At 44.2% G+C, this 19,452-nt stretch overlaps 3 protein-coding genes, 1 long non-coding RNA gene and 1 pseudogene across 11 annotated transcripts; 2 read left to right on the top strand and 3 right to left on the bottom strand.

Moving 5' to 3' along the window:
- Positions 1-620: 620 nt before the first annotated feature.
- On the bottom strand, positions 621-2,679 carry LOC136355701 (probable glutathione S-transferase GSTU1; annotated as a pseudogene).
- On the top strand, positions 2,580-5,397 carry LOC4334862 (uncharacterized). The gene is made up of 8 exons (XM_015775025.3): positions 2,580-2,970; positions 3,131-3,181; positions 3,263-3,412; positions 3,486-4,234; positions 4,345-4,444; positions 4,547-4,690; positions 4,764-4,883; positions 4,963-5,397. The coding sequence occupies exons 1-8, from the start codon at positions 2,845-2,847 to the stop codon at positions 5,275-5,277; spliced, it is 1,755 nt and encodes a 584-aa protein (XP_015630511.1). The 5' UTR covers positions 2,580-2,844; the 3' UTR covers positions 5,278-5,397.
- Positions 5,398-5,866: 469 nt separating this feature from the next.
- On the top strand, positions 5,867-9,964 carry LOC9270211 (uncharacterized). Of its 8 annotated transcripts, none has more exons than XR_010739967.1 (8): positions 5,867-6,100; positions 6,183-6,329; positions 6,409-6,476; positions 6,551-6,601; positions 6,711-6,770; positions 6,897-7,496; positions 7,894-7,977; positions 9,296-9,964. XR_010739967.1 is itself a non-coding variant. In XM_066308453.1 (8 exons), exons 1-7 carry the CDS (start codon positions 5,977-5,979, stop codon positions 7,968-7,970), a joined length of 1,137 nt encoding a protein of 378 aa, XP_066164550.1. In that variant the 5' UTR covers positions 5,867-5,976; the 3' UTR covers positions 7,971-7,977; positions 9,296-9,964. The 8 variants fall into 8 exon arrangements, 4 of the variants coding, with proteins under 4 accessions (XP_066164550.1, XP_066164551.1, XP_015630513.1 ...); XR_010739968.1 differs by having other exon boundaries at positions 9,307-9,964; XR_003241381.2 differs by having other exon boundaries at positions 6,186-6,329.
- On the bottom strand, positions 6,706-8,578 carry LOC136355628 (uncharacterized). Its single transcript, XR_010739970.1, has 2 exons — positions 8,371-8,578; positions 6,706-7,717 (listed from the first exon to the last, which is right to left on the bottom strand). It is a non-coding gene; the product is annotated as an uncharacterized lncRNA (long non-coding RNA).
- Positions 9,965-12,060: 2,096 nt separating the features above from the next.
- LOC4334864 (ethylene-response factor C3) lies at positions 12,061-13,106 on the bottom strand. Its single transcript, XM_015773893.3, has one exon. The coding sequence runs from the start codon at positions 12,929-12,931 to the stop codon at positions 12,254-12,256; it is 678 nt and encodes a 225-aa protein (XP_015629379.1). The 5' UTR covers positions 12,932-13,106; the 3' UTR covers positions 12,061-12,253.
- Between the last annotated feature and the right edge of the window lie 6,346 nt (positions 13,107-19,452).

Genomic DNA, 19,452 nt, shown 5'->3' on the forward strand with positions numbered 1-19,452 from the left:
TTCTTTCTGCTTTTCCTTATTATACTATAATTAATTCCACCAGCCCAAAGAAGAGAGCGGCCGGATGACCTGTGTGTTGTTTCGGCCCAACGATCCATGGCCCCCCTTTTTTGCGGGTAAACCCACGGCCTTTTATAAGAATAAGTTCACTTTAGCTCCTCAAGTTGTCACTCAGTCCAATTTTCATCTTGAACCGAAAAATATACAACACCAACTTACAAAACTAGTGCAAATGAAATCCTTCGGTTGTATTGTCTCCGGTTCTGGCTCCTACGTGACTAGTTCGACTAGGACTTCGTCCCACATGACATTGACGTGCAGTTTGATTAAAAAAATAACAAAATTGAAAACTAAATTTTTTTAAAAAAAATATGTAGGGCCCATTATGTCAATCAAACAAGAAAATAAAAAATAGTAGGACCCACTTCCTTCACTTCACCCTCTTTTTCTCTATCTCTATCTCCTCTCTCCACCAGTAAGTGCCTAGAGAGCGACAAGGCAGGGAGCGCGGGAAAGCCAATGACATAGCAAACGAAACAGCCAATCAATCCCTGCAACTTTGCATCGATCGATCTCACGATGAATCACTCGACGGAGACCGATCGATGTTGAGATCCCATCTACTTAACGTCGTACTTATTTCGGAGGACGCTGATGAAGTCATGCACCTTCTCCGGCGAGGGGAGGTGCTTGGCGATGGAGTCGATCTATATGCACTGTCGTGCCCACGTCGCCAGCTTTGGCGCTACCTCATTGATGCTGAACCCACCGCACCACTCGTAGCTGTAGAACCATGTCGTGAATAGCACGAGCGCAACATTGGTGAAGCCAAGCCCGCCGCTACAAAAGAAGAACTCCCGCTTCGCCTCCATCGTCCAGAGGATCTCCACCATCTTGCATCGCACCGCGGCTTGCAGCTCCCCCTTGAGCCTCCATAGCTTGATCCCGCAGCGGTAGAGCTTCTTGTCGACGTAGTCTGCTTAGAATCTTGCCTTGGTGCGCGCGTACGCGGTGTCGGCTTCGCCGGAGGAGGAGGAGTTCGACGGAGGGAGGAGGTGGGGGTATCGGGGAAGGCGTCATCATGGTATTGGAGCATGATCAGGGACTCGACTAGCGTGGAGGAGGACGGGGATCTTGTGGGCGGGGTTAGAGCGGAGGAGGAAGTCGCTCTTGTTGCCGAGGTCGGACGAGGATCTTCTTGACTACCGGGAGGGGTCGGCGGTTTGGGGGGGGGGGAGGGGGCTGGGCCGGTGGTAGAGGGGCGGAGATAGGAATTTGAATTTGTTAGGTTCAAATCGGCTTGTTAGGTTCACAGAGAAAACAAATAATTTGAATTTATAAGGATTAATTTTTATATATGCCATTTGGCTTGCATGAATAAATCAGAGTAAATTATAGTTTAGGCCACCTTTTGTTCGTAAAGTTTCACTTTGGACCACCTTTAAAGTAATCGTTTAACTTTGGACTAACTTTACCATTTTCAGTTTGGACCACCCAACTCTCTTTACGGTTCATATCTACCGTCCATTTTTATGAAGATATATACGGGAAAGTTCACCGGTGTATCAAAACTAATTTAATTGAGGTTGGGGTGATGAATAAATTGTTTGGGGTGGTCTAAACCGAGAAAACAACAAAGTTACTCGGGTCCAAAGTGAAAATATTGGTTTAAGGGTGGTCCAAAGTAAACTTGTGTAATAAAATGTGACCCAAATTGCCATTCACTCAATAAATTATAGGATAACAAGGGAAAATAATCCTTTCCTACCCGTTGTAGAGGGAAGAATTAGGAAATTTTGCAGCCATCCAGGCCTCTTGAAATATATTGTCATTTTGTTGTAACCAGTAACATACTCATACGTTCTAACGGACCATGCCCATATAAATTAGGATATAGTAGGAGGGTGATTGAGAATAAAACATTAGATGCAGTAGTTATTTAATTACGTATGATCCGCGAGCGCATGGGTTACACACGGTGGGAATACATATGGAAGGAGGATGACTTGGCTTTGAAGATGGCAGAGAAGAGATATATGTGCAGGACCCCATCTTGTATATATTGAGATGAATGTCGAAAACAGTAAGAATATAACGGACGCTAGCTATAAATGATTAAAAAAAAGTTAAAATGGTAAAACCCATGCGTGGTACGTACGGATAGCAGGTGGTTAGTGAAGATGAAAATGTTGATTCCACCCAACTGCACTAAGATACAGAAAATAAGCAGAGAAAAGAAGGCGCCAGGTAAGGTAGCGGTGTTGAGTAGGTTGCACTCAACAAGGAGAGGAGAGGAAAAACAGAGAGATTACATGACATGGTGGATGCAGTTGTGCGTGTGGATTACAAGGCAAGATAGGCATGTGTTGTGTGGAAGGGAAAAAAAGTAGTCGTAGTAGTAGTATTTAAAATAAAATTGGAATGGGAAATGTAGATGGGATGTAACGCGCGCGCTCGATGACGCCACCAACCCATGGCACTAGCACAAGATCGACTACCACATAAGCTAGAACTAGAAGTGTTTGGTTGCTTGCATATATATAGGATAGGTGATCGATCGATCGGTGATCAATCCCCTCCCCTCCCTGGATCGGATCGCCCAAACATAGCAGCAGCAGTTTGCGTACTTCGGCCGCACCTCACCTGCCAATCCTTGTACGACAGCGCCCTCCCAACCATCTGCTCTCTCTAAGCTCTAGCTCTACCTTTCTTCCTCCTCGATCCATCCATCATCGATCATTCTTCTTCTTCTTCACCTAGCTAGCTTGCTCCCGCCAGACGGTTCTAATATAATGAACCATCGCTAGCTAGTTCATCCCATCGTACAGTGCACTAGTATAGTATATGGAGGAGTACGTGACCGCGGGAAGCACTACTCCTCCGCCCCATCTTCACCAGCTGCTCTCCGGCACCGGCGCTGCACCACCACCGTCGTCTCACGATGACGCCCATCCTCACCCTCATCCTCAGGTCTGATGATTGATCCCGTCCCATCCACCTTAATTGCCATTGTAGCTAATTAAATTCGATCATATCGATGACAGTGTCCGGTAATCCATTCTCTGAAAAAAAATACGTACTATATTGTAGTATCTGACAAGGCTAGCTAGCTGTTTAATTTCAATTACAGAGCAGAAGAACAGTGCCCGCGCGGCGGCTGCGGCAGAGACTTGAGCAAGAGGTAATTAATTAATTAGCTTAAATTTATTTGTTGGATCAGCAGCAGACGCAATAAGCAGTGTACATTATAAAATATAAGCAGGTGAGTGAGCTGAAGAAGCAGCTGCGGAACGAGGAGGCGGTGCATGATATCCTAAACCGCGCCCTTCAGCACTCAAACACCACCAAATCATCATCATCATTGTCGTCTCCATCCGTCCTCCACAACATCCCTGCATTCATCCCGCACAAGGTAGAAGCCAGAAGCAGAGTCGATGAGTTAGTGGAGTAGCTAGGAATGAGAATGAAAATGAAAATGGATGCAGGCCAAGGAGCTTCTAGCAGAGCTGGTGCTGGTGGAGGAGGAGATTGCCCGCCTGGAGACCCAGATCCGAAGCATGAAGAAGGCGGCGGCCACCACAACTACCCAGAATGCAATCAACCTCACCCACGACGACACTGTCAATGCCAATGTTAATAGTGGAGGATCTGCAGCAGGAGATCATGCCAACATCAAGTCCATGTTCTTCATCAGTCAGGCCATCAACGGCCTCGACACAAGCCGCCATCATCATCCTCTCATGACCATCGTCAGCAATAAACCTCCCACTCCCAGTCCAAAGCTTAATTCACTCGATGATACTAGTAGTAGTAGTAACAAAAAGAAGAAGATGGTGCAGCAGCCCAACAAGCTGTCGGAGAGGATCGTCAAGTGCCTCATCTGCATCTTCATCCGACTGCTCAGGTCCTCGAGGGTCGCCGACCTGCAGCTGCAGCAGCAGGACAACAACAACAACAACGCTAGTAGTAGGTCCTCTTCCTCATCGCCTTCACTGACCAGGCAGCATCAGGGAGGAGGAGGAGGTGGAAGCTTCAGAATCGACACCAGCCTGGTAATGAACAAACAGCAGCAGCAGCAGGATTGCCGGTCGGGGCAGCAGGATCACTACGGCATCTTCGCCATCCCGGATTCCATCGTCAGAGATATAGGCCCCTACAAGAACCTCGTCAGCTTCACTTCCTCCGCTTTCGACCTCAGAGGATTCTCCACCTCTCCCCTGCTCACCAAGCTCAGGTACTTACACTAATGCTTGCCTACTTTATTTGCTACTACCTGATAATGCACCTGCTAATTAGCAGCAGATCCACTAATTAGTAATTAAAAGTTGAGCATTTCATATGCAGGGGGATGCTGGAGGCACTGCAGCATGTGGATTTGAGGTTTCTCACTCACCACCAAAAGCTTGCCTTCTGGCTCAACATATACAACACCTGCATCATGCACGTACGTACGTGGAGTATTTATTAATAATTGAATCGAATCGGTCTCTCTGCACAAACGGACTGTCTAGCTGATGATGACAATTAAATCAACTTTGTATTTCAGGGGATTTTGCACAATGGACTACCCTCAAACCCTGAAAAGCTACTTGCACTGAAGAACAAGGCCACGCTGAATGTATCAGGGCAAAAGTTGAACGCCTTGGTGATAGAGAATTTCATCCTCAGACAGCCATCCAGTGTCAAAGAAGTGAGGCATTTCATTCATTCATTCTTCTCGTGGCTCTGGCTCTGGCAACGATTATATCCATTCGAGAATGCAGGAATTCTGGAAATGCGAGGTGGATGTGGAAGAACAGCAGGTGAGGAGTCGTTACGGGCTCAACAGCTCAGAACCCAACATTCTGTTCGCACTCTGCTGTGGCAACAGATCATCTCCCGCGGTAATTAATTACTACTCCATTAAGCTGCTAGCTAGCTGTTGAATGCAACTGTAACTAATGGATTTGCATTGCATTGCAGCTACGAATATACAAGGCTGATCGTGTGATGATGGATCTGGAGAAGGCGAAGCTGGAGTATCTGCAGGCATCGCTGGTGGTGACATCGACGAGGAGGAGGCTGATGATCCCAAGCCTCATACACTCCAACATGCACGACTTCGCAAAGGACCTGGACTCGCTTGTTCGCTGGATTTGCGACCAGCTGCCCACGTCCTGGTCTCTCAGGAAATCCATGGTTGATTGCCTCAGGTGGTCCGGACACCGTCTCAACATCCATCACCTCGTCGACGTCATTCCATACGACTACGACTTTCAGTACCTACTCCCAATGTGAACTGATTCCATCTCTGCTTTCTTTCCTTTTTTGCCGGTATATATGTATGAGTATTAATTAATTTGTTTTGCGGAGACCATCTTAATTAATCTATGGCTATCCAATGATGTTATCTATGCATCGAATGTGTAGATTTCAGGCGCACGCGATTTTCTTTCTTCTTCTTTTATTTTTTTTAAAAAATATAGCAGCTTTCTTATCCATTGAATGATAATCCAGTGATTGACTTAAGATTGGCGAAGTCACTACAAACACGTCGTCTGCCATAAATAATTAGACGTAATCGTGAGCACTCGTATTAAATCTAGAATTTAAACTTGGTGGGATAGTTCCACCACAAGTAATCTAGCCAGTTAAGTTAGACTCACTTTGTATAAGAAACGAGTAGTTCCAGTTGTTAATTAAGAGTGAAGAAACCATCTAGGAGTACTATCTATCAAAAAAAATCAGACGCTCACAGTCTATATAATATATGTTGGGCCCAAACAAAGCCTTAATTTGGCCCAACTAACAAATAGCAGTACACAGTTGGCCCAAGACAAGAGCAGACAGATGAGATGATCCTTCTTCCCCTCGACCAAGAGTAGGTAGGAGTAAAGTTCAAAAAAAAAAAAAGAGTAGGTAGGAGTAGGAGCGATTCGACGGCAATCCCGATTCCGATTCCGATTCCGATTGGATTGGAAGCACGGCGGCGGCGGCATGCGCGGCGGCGGCGGGGGAAGGCTCCGGAACCCTTGCCTGACGATGCACCAGCCGTGGGCGTCGCTGCTCGTCCACGGAATCAAGCGCGTCGAGGGCCGCTCATGGCCATCGCCCCTCACCGGTAGCTATCTATCCCTTTCTTTCCTTCCTTCCTCCTCCAATCCAAGATTAATAAGATTAAGATTGATGAATTGAATTGAAAGCAGGGCGGCTTTGGATCCACGCGGCTTCCAAGGTCCCCGAGGCGGACACCATCAAGGCCATGGAGGAGTTCTACAGGGAGATTTACGCCCTCGACGGAATCACCAACATCACCTTCCCGCACCACTACCCTGTCTCCCGCCTCCTCGGTACGACGCTACTCTCTACTACTAACTGCAACTACCATGCTAGGAGTTCAATTCTCATACTCCTACTACTACTCAATAGGATGCGTCGAGGTGGTAGGCTGTGTCACCTCTCAAGAGCTTGCTTCCTGGGAACATGTGCCCCAATCTGTATCTACTCAACCCTACTCTATTACTACTACCTGCACCTTCCCAATTCCAATCATCTTCTTCACTACCTGCAGGTCAGGCTCGAAGCATTGACCGACTTCTGCTGGCTTTGTGAAAACCCACAGGTCACCTCAACTCACTAGTATTTCACGCTGCACTTCTTTTCATTCTAAATTTGCTTAATTGTATTATTCTTTTTTTTTGCTGCAATGCGAATTATGCAATGCAATGCAGAAACTGGTGGTTCCATTCGACATGCGTGGTTACCAGGGTGTTTACAATTTAGAGAGACGGGTGTGTCCTCTCTTCTCTTCTAAATAACATAAGAGAGATCACAGTGCATAAACAATGCAGCTGCTGCTTAATTTTCTCACTTGTCCTTCTAATGAATCTGTTCATCTTCTTTCTGTCATGTCACAGATCTATGAGGGAGCAGTCAGGGGTCTTTCACCTGTTCAAGGTCCACTGCCTGTCAATTTCCCACTCCCTGACCCCACCAATCCCCTCTCTCTCAACCCTGGATCTCTTCAACTTCACTCCTCAAGGTCCGCCGCACTAGACAAATCTCCCAGTGTCACTGCCGCCATAGCCGGAGCTCGAGCTGCCGCCACTCAGTATTCACGCAACAATACTGCTATTACTAGTACTCCAACCGAAGAAACTCGACAAAGATTTTCTAGGGAAAACCATGCAGATAACACTTCAGGGCCATCAATTGTCCACGACAGATCACCCGTTTTGCAAAACCAGAATCTACCATCTCTTGCCCTGACCAATCCACCCTATTTGAAGAACCAGACCATGCCATCCTTTGTCCAGAACAATCTACCCAATTTGCAAAATCACAATCTGTCCTATTTGCCGCACCAGAATCTGTCGGCTGATGTCTCGAACAGGAGGGTATCGCTTTTGCAAAACCAGAGTCCATCGTCTCTTCTCCAAAGTGGTCAGTCCTATTTGCAAAACCAGAATGCAGAGCCTCGGAGAAGTCCCAGACTACAAAATGAACCTCCCAGTAGGGTGAGTGCTCACTATTTCAATCCCTTTATGGATTAGTACTACAATTCTTGTGGCATGGCGAAACAATGCGATGATGCATCCAGATCATGTACAGTGTCATGCTTTTTTTTCCAGTAGCACATCCTTGACGTGCTGTTAATTGTCACTGGGAGGATAATCTCTAACCACTAGGCACAATAGGTTGAATGCTGTAGACCAATTCCTTTTTGGAAGAAATTAACCTGAAATGGTTTGGAGTAAGAAACATTTATGTGGAACTGTTTCCCAGAGTTCCTTGAACAATCAGTCATTATATTTTCTGGTGAAGTCACATAGAATTGTATTTTTGATTGATGCATAATAGTTTCTGTGTTCACTTGTTGCGCAATCTAATGTGTGCCTCATTAGCTTGTTGCAGTGGCACTGAGGGGATTGAAGCGAATGAATGTTAGTGAGGGAGGAGAGCAATCAGCTCCGAAAAGATGGCCTGAGTAAATATCTGGTGAGTCATTCCTGAGTAGTATTGCTTGTAAGTAGTAGTATATTTCTGAAATTGCACTTGCATTGCAATCGCGGAGAGCATGAGGGCCTTGCAGGACCAAATTGAATGTGTTTGCCCTTGGAAGGCCGCCAAAGCCGAGGCAAACAAGTACTAGTATTGCTTGCGGTTTTAAATTATTAGCATGTAACTCCATCCAGTTTATTGCAACCAATCAAAGTATTAACCATGATGAATTATATCTGCTTCCTGGAACTTTGTTTTACTGAATTCGACAGACGGTTCCATCTGCCCGGCCGGGCTGGTACATAATAATCCCTACATAATCCTATGTTCTCCTGATTTATGACAATAATAACAATTGAAGAAAGACAAGAGGAATAGAGGACGACTCACGGGAGGTGACCAACGCCGAGTAGTAGGCTCCCCCCCACCCCCCGCCTCCTTCTCCCTTCGTCCCTTATCCTTTCCCTTTCCTCCTTCCCTTCTTCCTTTTCTCATTTTTCTCCTGACCCTATTTTTCTCGGCTCGCCACCTGCGGCGGCGGCGCCTCTCATCCTTCATCTGTCTTTCCTTCCCCTTCCTCCTTCCCTCTCTGTTTCCCCTTCCGTTTTTTCTCAAGATCTAGATCCAGGTCCAGGTTTTCTAGCAGGCTAGACTGTCCAACTGGTGGTCGTCCGGCGGATCCGACAATCTAGCTACGCGGCTTGACGTGGAGCTCCGCGTGGGACATGCAAGGTGGTGACGTAGGTCGTCTTGGCAAGCTCTGCCGAGCTATGGCCGCTCTTCGTTTAGCCCACTTCTCTCTGTGGAGCTCCATGGTGTGGTGTGGTGGTGGAAGGCGACCGGGGCTACGGACGGATGCTTTCAACGGATCGGTGAGCACCAGTGCCTCAGTGGCCGTGTTGTACAGGTGGTGGTTTTCGGTGTGCAAGTGGCATTAAGTGGCTTTCTTCGTGGACGCGGTGGTTGGATGGGACTCTGAGGCGAAAGCCTTTGCGGCTTGCCGACGCTAGCAACGACATCCTTGGGCATCTTTTACCTTCTCCACCACCTAAAGGGATCTCTCTGGGTGAAAACCTTATATCCGTTTGGATCGGGCGATCTCGCCATTCTGTCGGTGTGTCCTTCTCGAAGGCTTCATCTTAGGAGTTTTCCCTTATTGGACCGCTGGTCTTTGTCAGTGGGTCTGGGTCTGCGTGGTTAGCTCAATTTGATAATGTCAGGGTTTTGGCCGGTTTTATTTAATTAATTGTGCTGTTGTAAAGTTTTTGAGATCGGTTTTTCTTATAAACTGAATCAAGTATTTTCTTCTTATTAGTGAAATTACAGGAACTTCCTGCCCTTTTCGGAGGTTCCCCTTATAAAAGAAGAAAGATGAGAGTAGCATGTGCTATCACAAGACGAAAGCAATGTGATTGTGATTTTTTGTGAAGGAAGCAAGCATGCAAAGGGGAAGTTTCATGTTGGCAGCCAGCAAGCATGCATCTCTCTGTGACCCTGGCACGAAATTGCTTTGCTGTGGCGGGCGACAATGAGGTCCCTTCCAGGAAGCGATTGTCATACTAGTACTACTGCCGCTGCTGTAGTAAAGCATACTAGTGGCAAAGCCAAGCCCAAGGGATTCACTTTTTGTTACTGTAATGCACGTAATTATAGTACTAAATCAGAAGATTCTCCGGGGGAGGGGGAGGGGATCAGGGGAGAAGAGCCCAAAGAAATGGCAGCAAAACCCTCTTCTTTTTTTTTTCCGGAGGAGATACATTGATACTACTCCACTTCGATAGTAGTAGTCGTCGTCGTCTAGTAGATGCATAGAACTACTACTAGTATAGGAGTGTAGTGGCAGTGCTGGTGCAGTGTGAGGGAAGTCGTAATAGGACGGCTCCAAGAAAGCAGCATGTGTGGATGTGGATTCCACGATTGCAGCATTGCTCGCGGATGGAATGTACTATGTTGGGATTGTCAATGGATGAGTACCACTTAGTAACGCTCATGCTACACACTGCACCGCACACATATCGCTGCACACAAGTATATAGTACAGTATATATTTGTTGGCAAGGAATGGATGGAACCGACTAAGCCTCATCGGTTGCCCATATTCCCTAATAAGCCTCATCAGTTTATAAGGGAATAAAAATTTAATTTATTAGTAAGTTTTTTATATATTTGTTCGTAACGATTTAAAAGTTAACGCTAAAATAAAATACATTAAAAATATTTTAAAATCAACTTAAAAAAATCAAGTTTAAAAAATAAATCAAATTTTGGTTTTTCCTTGGCTTATTAGGCCAACTGATGAGGCTCAAACTTCTCGTTTCCACTTTTCACTGCATATCATGCCTTGTCGCATATGAATCTGATACTACAGCTCCTCCATCTAGTGATCTAGGTACAGGTCAAACTGAATGCTAGTGCTGTGTACCATATACTGTATTTCCTAGAAATTATTTATACTACTAGTCCACTTTTTTTTCTTCTTTTAAAAATGTTTTAAAAAAGGGTGCAACTAGCGTGCACGTGTTCAATTGGATGCTTCTTAGAAGTTACGGCAGCAAGGAAGCAGGAGCGGTACGCATTGCATGGTAGGCTATCCAATTCCAAGCAAGCTCAACGGATATGCTCTTCGTCTCCAAGGTAAGCAAGGACAGGTTGCAATCACCAATCAAGGAGGAGTATTATAATTATTATTATTGAAATTGAAATGATCCTTTTTGTTTTGGTCACGTGACACTGAGAACTACTCCATGCCGATGGTTTTGCACCACGACCTCTGGCTTTTCCATCGATTTTATACATGTCTTGATGAAGACAGCAGCCAGCATGCAACTCACTCGATTAGTTCACAATCCAAAAGAAAACACAACATTTTAGATAATCTTAATTTGACCACCAATTTCTAATGCAAACATACTTACGAAATTCATCAAACTAATAAGCTAGGAATAAGTTTTAAAGAAATACTATATGAATTTTATAGATTCTTTTGCAGGATTTATTGCAATTCTTCCGACAATCCTCTGAAATTCATATATATGTTCCAAAGGCCTGGTTAGATTTGAAACAATTTGTCCGTGACGGTATGTTTTTGTGATAATAACAACTCCCGCACGTGTAGTGAGATAGGTCGTCTTTAAAGAAACTGAACTGGATGACAGTTAAGTTGGGGAAGAGCTGCCGGATTCATCATCCCAGAGGCCAGAGAAGATAAAAGAGTATTACGGTCTCAATCTTCTAGACTTGTACCGATAGCATTAGCATATATAACAGGCACGCAGAATGAAGGAAAGAAGGTTACAGAAGCAAAAGGATTGTTATCAATTACTACTAGTAATTGTTAATACTCCTAATTCGAGTCAAAGGCAACAAGACTTTTTTTTTTCTTTTGGTTTTGTTTTGGGAGCAACAAACCAAGGCCACATGTGATGAATTAAAAGGCAGTTGCCAACTCTGATCCATCCATCGTCCTTTAATCGCCAGTACTCCTCCCCATTCGTCAACAATCTGGTTCAATTCATTGCACTTGGGCAAACAAACCAACGGAGGAAATGATCTATTTGCCACGTGTCTTTAATCTTGAGGCTATTATCTTTTACAAATTTGTCTTACTTACTGTAAAAGTTGTTTTTTTAAGGTAATGGATAATCTAAAAAAGAGAAGTTGCTGGAGTAGAAAATAATCTTACAAATGAATATCTCTCTTCTTCTTTTTTTGCATAGGAGTAGTGCTATAGTAGAGGGAATATAATTATATTGTAGGGCACTATTTAGGTTGCTGGGTGCTTTTGAGTGAGTAAAAAAATTGACGCACGTGGGTGAATCACTACGTGCGTGCCTCCTGGACTTTGGACTTGACCAGGTCAACATCTGCGTTCGGTTCGCTTTCATGCAACGTGACGTCAGCACCGTCAATCTGTCCATGGACCAAAGCAAACCAAAACAAGGGCCCAGATTAGACGATTTCAAACACAGCGTCATTTCCCGCTTTAATTTGCTCGCCCATATATGTATATGTACAGTAGGAGTGTTTTCTTTTTCTTTTTGTGAATCGGAGCAATGTTAAGCTGGATGGTGCCACCAAAAATAAAAATGGTAATCCTGAAACCCAAAATCTATATATTTACACTAATTAACTCAGGATCGGATTTGTTTATATTCCTTGAAAAATATAAGCAACAATCAGAGCATGGAACCGGATCCACATGTTAACCACTGCTAGTACAAGTGTAGTGCAGAGGATGTGCATCCTCTGCGCGTGTGAGGAATACGAGTAGAGATCAGATGGAGTGGTGGCTTGGGCTTGTGCAGCAGGTGATATCGATGGGCTGAGAGGCGGCTAGCAGCTCCTCCAGGTAGTCAGGTCCCAGGTCCTCCAGCTCCATCACCCCTCCTCCGCCTTCCTGATCCGCCGGTGCAGGTGCAGCGCTCTTGCGCCGCCGCCCCGCTGCTGCCGCTCGCATGGAGTGCCGCCGCTTCAGCGCCACCACCGGCGACGCCCCTTCCTGCAGGAGGGACATGTCCATGGAACGCCTCACCTGCTCCATGGGGAAGTTGAGCACCGCCGCCGACCCGCGCATGGCGAACGCCGCCTGGTCGTAGGCCAGCGCCGCCTCCTCCGCGCTGTCGAACGTGCCCAGCCACACGCGCACGCCGTTGCGCGTCGAGTCGCGGATCTCCGCCGCAAACTTGCCCCATGGCCGCTTGCGCACCCCGCGGAACGCCTGCTGTTGCTGCACCTGCATCGGCTCCTCCTCCTCCTCCTGTCCATGGGCGTCCATGGCTGGGACAGAGACAGAGGATGAGCTGTTGGTGGTGCTCATGGCGCCGGCGCGACGCGATTCGAGGAAGTTGATGAGGCCGGCGGTGAGGCGCGCTGATCCTGATCCTGATGCTGATCCGTCGACGTCGCCGTCGCCGTGGCGGCGGTGAGGATGAAGCGACATGCAGCAATGCATATATATACTGGAGTATGTACGTACACACACACGCACAGACACGACAGTCACAAGCAAGCAGAGGCAGCCGCCGCCGAATAATAGATCGAGTATGAATAAATGGACGGAGGCTTTGCCCTTTTATATATACTGCTCTGCTCCTTCCCCCTCCCCAAACCCCATGCAACTTGCACAATTAATTGGAGTAATTCATTATTTATTAACCAGTAAATGATTTTTTTTCTCTGTCTCACACACCCACTCACTAACAAGACAGTGAGACACAGATTGACTCAACTGAGCAGATCCGAAACAAAACATACGAGGATTCCTATTGTTTGATTAGCACAAATGAAAAACACAAGAATCTTAGACATATGGAGAGGAAAACATGAGAAGAGGAATCATGCTTATTTTCCTCTAAAATTGCTCTAGTAAAATCAATTTCATAGGAATTTCAAAAAAAAAGGATAGGAAACAATCCTTTGTTTCAAAGAACTCTATAGAATTATTTTCCATATGATAAAATGCTCTAAAATTCCTATGGTTTTTTTTCCTTTGATTCAAAGGAGGCCTTAGTTTACTGTCAATGATCTTATCAAAATACTATGCAAGATCTTTAGTAGTAGGTACTCCCTTAGTTCCACGTTGATCCATACTATAAGATGTTTTGATCTTTTTATCTCTTATCTAAATTCACTAACATCCATATAAAATTAGATACATATACGAAGCACATACATGATCCATATATGAATTTATTTAAAACCTAAAATATTTTATAGTGTAAAATCGAGGGAGTACACAATACTCTATGTAATTGTTTTGAAAATTAGCTAATCAAACTCATGTACAAACTAATGAAACCACATTAACAAGAAAATTAGCAAAGCAATTAAACCTCACTACATCACATGTGTTATATCAATGGTAAATTATATGGATTATCGTGTGTGCTAGTTATCTATTATTAAGTTTGCCCAGGCCTAAAAAGTTTTCTGAATCCGTCACCTAATAATATATATGAGAAAACAAATGATATGTCACTCCATTCTTGTGATTTGGATAAAATACCACTCACTAGATCAATACACCGGATAAAATATTACGCATATTGCCTTTCCGTTAAAATGCCACCTCGCAGTGTTTTAGAACAAAATGTGACATATTATTTGTTTTCTCGTATGTACAGGATTAATTCCAGGTGCATGCACATTCTGCATCTGTGTATATTCAGATTCTAGAAACTGAAATTAATTTGTGCGGACTATTTCATGATTATCCGGCTTCAGGTGGGGAAATCGATCATATAATAAGGACTTAAGGAGTCTATAATGTAGAGTATATATCGATCGATCCCCGTTTTTTTGGCCGATTGGTTTGTGCACTTACTACTACTACTCCGTTTTAGCGACAGATTCATTTCCCCACGTGTGCCTAATTAATTAACCAGAGAGCTACTAAGGTAAGGTTAGCTGATCGATCTGATGATGTGATGGATGACTTGGCTAGCTAGATGCTGCATGCATATATGTCTACATTAGCTGAATCAATTCCTTGTTCTCGTCTTTAAAAAAAAATCCCTTGTTCTTTTTCCATCATATGCATCTTCTACTAGAGTACTCCACTATACATATCTACATACTACTATATGCTGGGTTATTCATTCCATCATCATCAGTTGCTTAAATTAAATAGTATATGTGATGTTAATTAGGGCTCATCAAACAGCCAGACAGCGAGACCAGATGGTATCATTCATGCATTTCTCATCTGCATGCATGCCTTGGCTGGATAGAATTGTTTACTGGATCACTACACTTTTGAAAGGCAGAGGCTCAATTAATTAGTACTCCCGCGAGGTACATCAATTAACAGAATTGTTTTTTTTTTCTTTTTAGGGAGGGAAGGATTATACTGGTAATTGGGGTGAGTTGGTTAGGCGTGCTTTTTTGGTCAACGTGTAAGTCAGTCTTCAAGCTTGACCGCCCGCCTGACCACATACATGTCCTTTCTCTTGCTTAAAAGATGTATGCATGGATGCCTAATTGAGAGCTACTGATTGATGATTTCAATATTTATTTCAGAGTCCGTCTTTCTGCTAAGCATATATTTGCAAGTTAACAGTATATATCTTTGCACATAATAAGCAGTAACTTAAACGAATAATACTTTAGAAGTAAATAATTTCAAAATGAATTGAAAAAAATGAATATACTTATAAATTTTAAAATGAATCAAGTTTGAAAAGTTTCAAATTTTTGAGTAAACTTTCTAATAAAAACTAAAACTTTTCACTCAAGATTTGAAAACTTTCAACTCAAACTTTGAAAACTTTCAACTTAATTTTAAAACTTTGAACTCAAAATTTTAAAACTTTCAAGTCAAATTTAAAACATCCAAACCAAAATTTGAAAACTTTCAACTCAAGATTTAAAAACTTTACATTTAAAATTTAAAACTTTCAACTAAAAATTTGAAATATCCTATTTCAAAATTAAAATTTTCAGCTCACATTAAAAAATTTCAACCTAAATTAGAAAAAAATCAACTTATTTTATATTATTTTATATTATAAAGCTACCAGTGTGATTAATGCTAAGCGCTTATTTTATTGTACGCGCGAGTTAGGTGTCCCCCAGGGTTTTAAATCTCCCGCTATAGATGTTTGAGAAGGATTCTAGCTATTTGCTCTCATGTACAATTTAGCCGCTATAGCTCCATTTAGCCTGCTATAGCTGCAGCTATAGCTGTTTAAGAAGCAAACTGCTAAATGCCTTAGCCCGCTATTTAAAACATTGGTGTCCCCGCATAAGTCGGCTTAGGTCCAATAAAATCCTGTAGACAGAAGTCGACGATATAATAGGAATGTATAATTTAGGTCCATCAATTTGTCATCGAGTCTGAAATTCATCCCTTAACCGCAATACCAGATATGACACGTCCCTCTACTTTCAAAACCAGTGCAAATAAGGTCCTAAGACGGTTTTGGCAGTTTAGGCTGACATGGCGCTTACGTGGTGTTGACGTGGCACTTAAAATTAGGAAAACCGTGGGACCGACATGTCAATGACTGTTGTCAGGGTTATGGATACCACATACCTAATAGTAGTTGACTAAATCTCGGCAGGATCCACCACATACCATGTCTTATACGGAAACTGACCTCGAGGGAGTTCCGGATAAGGAAAGACAACCAAAGTTCTACATGGAAACGACAAGGACTACTCGGATTGTATCCATATTGGTTTCCCTAGTTCTACTTGGACAAGGGGACTCCTATGGGTATAAATACAAGCCCCCCTAGGAGGACAGGGGGACACCCACCATGGGGCGATCAACACAGACAATCAACGACCTCAATCAACACCCAACATAATACACGGGACAACATACAAGCCTACATACGCCAAGACAAGCCGCCGGATATCGACTTTAGGGATAGCCACGGCTAGTTTCCTATGGTGTCTCCGGATACAGTCAGGAGAGACGAAAGCGCTCTCTAATCTCGCCGGGCACGGATTCGAGGAGGAAGGCTACCTTGTTGTCGACTACGAGTCAGACCTTCAGACTGACATGTCGACAATAGTTAGATAGGCTACCCACATATTGTATTGGTGTGATTATGGTGAATAAGAGCAATACCGGCTTCGGCCAACAGGATATAGGGTTATTACTTGACAACTCAGGGGCCCGAACCTGTATAAAAATCTCTGTCTCCGTCTCTTTTACCTCAGTCTCGCGTATATCCTAGTATCGACGATCCCCATACTATACAAATACCAGAATTGCGACACCAAACATCGACAGTGTGTGCCAGGTAGGGGGATTTTGGTGATCTAGGATTTCGACGAGATGGGTTTAAGAAGATGGATTCTCCGACAACATACTACTCGACAACTTCGGCTATAGGAGATCTAACCCAACCGGAGTATGTCCCCCGACGAGATCGGAATCATCGTCATCAACAACTCGATCTCTCGAGATCGACCAAGCCTCAAGCTCCGCGGCGTACCAAGAGATGTCAGATCACATGATATCGAATGAGTACGCAGTAAGGTAATTGGTAGATTGGTTTTTTAAATTAATCTATTAATTCCGTAGATATATCCGTCATATATCTACACAGGTACGCAATATTTTATATGCAATTTATCGTACCTATTCAGATCATATAGCATTGTCAGATCAATAATTTATTATGTTTACCTAGAGCATGTTTTTTATACAATATCTATTGTGCGAGTGCTTTCGATGTCAGGTCAACTACAGTCTAACGCTGGGGGCTCGCTCCGTTCTCTTCTGTATAAATCATGCTTGTTTACGGTTTACATAATGCCTGATATTTAATCTGATCGTTATATCCTGATAATGCTAGAAGATCCACGCAGTTTTTGAGTACATACTCGATATTATCTGCTATATGTCTTGCCTTCTAGAAAATAATTTTCAGGAACAATTGAGCACTCGAGTAGGTTGTGGTCGAGTACACTCCATTATCGAGAACATTCTTGACAAATGCGGAGTTATCGCACCCAACCTATCAACGAAGACCGACGACCTATCTCATAGCACCGGCCATCGCTGGACTACTCGAGAAAAGGTTGTTAATGGATAATTCCTCGCGAACGTCGTCGGCTTGATCACCCGACATGATTGCGAGCAGACATCAGGATATGCTATAAGTTGGGTATGTGAGTCATGCTGGCCACATGATGTGCACATGTAATAAACCAACTTTAGCGCCCCTATAGGTGATTAAGAGACTCCTACTCCTGGTTCTCGAACCAGTAAAACGTAGTGATCTCTCTCGCCTCACTTGGAGTGGTCGAGTCACGACTACTGCCTGGTCCTTGACCAGCGATGTAGCATTTCTCCCACTACTTCCACTTCAAGTGGTCGAGTTACGACTACTGCCTGGTCCTCGACCAACGATGTAGCGTTTCTCCCACTACTTCCACTTTAAGTGGTCGAGTTACGACTACTATCTGGTCCTCGACCAGCGGTGTAGCGATTTCTCCTACTACCTCTACTTCAACAAAGTTGATAGCAGGTACATAATATCGCCAAGTGTTTTACCCAGAGATCCCTTACCACGATGACACCTAGCGTTGAAACCTATCCTATTGTCCCTTTACGCCGTCTTAACAAGGCCTCCGAGGAACCTAAGGGATCTTCGGCTGGGGACGCCCAGAGCCGATAAGGCCTTGTCAGATCCTGTAGAGACGAAAGACCATGTAAGACCTGGTCATGTAAGAGTTCTCGCCGTGCGTATTAACCAAGCCGTGTAATCGGAAATTAACTTTCCAACTTCACGGCTGGGGGCTAGGATCAGTGCTTGTTCAACCAAGGCAGGTCAAGGGTCCAAGAGCCTTATCCTCCGAGAACGATTCTCTGACGACAAGGCTGGGGGCTAGGGAGAGTGTATGACTCTACAAACTGACTGATCGGAGTCGGTAAGAGAGAAGACACTCATATACAAAACATTGATCTGTAAATTTAATTCATTTACAGTTTTCCATACATATTATAACATGTCACCCTTTGAGCGTTCGCTCAGGGGCTATTTCTATTTGATATTCTTTTCTGAGTATTGATTTCAGGAAAATTCTATGCGACATTGACGAAGACTCCATGTCTCTATAGTGCTACACCAAGATCGACTAAGGCGAGTACGACCAATGTTGACAAAGCTCTGTCGCAGACTCTACGCCTTCTCGATTGTTCGAGAACGGTTGCTGGATCTCGACAAGGAATACGGAATGAAGAGATGGTGTACCCGCCGAGATAAAATTTCTTGAGTTCAATCCAAATTCTCGATTACAGCAAGACGGGAGACTTAGTCGTATGCTCTGTACTTTCTCGGTCGGCATTAGAGATTGACTTAGACAAACCCTTTCGGTGCCTGCACGAGGCTGATAAAGGAAATCTAATGTTATCTCTAAACTCACCGAGAACGATCACGTGAGCTCGATAACAGTTCCTCCAAAGTCTGCGGTTGAGAATATGAACTCGTTCATTTGCATCGAAGTCGGGGGCTACTGTCAGGGTTATGGATACCACATACCTAATAGTAGTTGACTAAATCTCGGCAGGATCCACCACGATCCACCACATACCATGTCTTATACAGAAACTGACCTCGAGAGAGTTCTAGATAAGGAAAGACAACCAGAGTTCTACATGTAAACGACAAGGACTACTCGGATTGTATCCATATTGGATTCGAGGAGGAAGGCTACCCTGTTGTCGACTACGAGTCAGACCTTGTAACGACCCGCCTCTCCCAGGCCGGGCCCACTTACATCTGGCAGCTTTCATAGGTCATAGACTGCCCTCACAGACCAACACATGTCTTTTCTACACACTTTGTCCTCACTCGTGCGAACCCGGGAAAAGAATTTCCCGGTCAGTCACCCATCCCAAATTGCTCCAGGCCAAGCACGCTTAACCCTGGAGTTCTTTGGAGATCGGCTTCTGGAAAAGAAGTTGCAACTTGTTAATATGAGTATTCTATTAATCCTATTAAGCGCTAGGCCGGG

The sequence above is a fragment of the Oryza sativa genome, chromosome 3, assembly GCF_034140825.1.
Source record: "Oryza sativa Japonica Group chromosome 3, ASM3414082v1".
Classification (NCBI taxonomy): domain Eukaryota; kingdom Viridiplantae; phylum Streptophyta; class Magnoliopsida; order Poales; family Poaceae; genus Oryza; species Oryza sativa.

What these genes read in the sequence shown, in the direction of transcription:
- LOC4334862 (XM_015775025.3), top strand. Translation starts at nt 2,845, where the DNA reads ATGGAGGAGTACGTGACCGCGGGAAGCACTACTCCTCCGCCCCATCTT. An exon ending in ATCCTCACCCTCATCCTCAG is followed by an intron (nt 2,971 to 3,130) that starts GTCTGATGATTG and finishes TTTCAATTACAG; the next exon opens with AGCAGAAGAACAGTGCCCGC. An exon ending in GCAACAGATCATCTCCCGCG is followed by an intron (nt 4,884 to 4,962) that starts GTAATTAATTAC and finishes ATTGCATTGCAG; the next exon opens with CTACGAATATACAAGGCTGA.
- LOC9270211 (XM_066308453.1), top strand. Translation starts at nt 5,977, where the DNA reads ATGCGCGGCGGCGGCGGGGGAAGGCTCCGGAACCCTTGCCTGACGATG. An exon ending in GGGAACATGTGCCCCAATCT is followed by an intron (nt 6,477 to 6,550) that starts GTATCTACTCAA and finishes CACTACCTGCAG; the next exon opens with GTCAGGCTCGAAGCATTGAC. An exon ending in GGCTTTGTGAAAACCCACAG is followed by an intron (nt 6,602 to 6,710) that starts GTCACCTCAACT and finishes AATGCAATGCAG; the next exon opens with AAACTGGTGGTTCCATTCGA.
- LOC4334864 (XM_015773893.3), bottom strand. Translation starts at nt 12,931, where the DNA reads ATGCATTGCTGCATGTCGCTTCATCCTCACCGCCGCCACGGCGACGGC.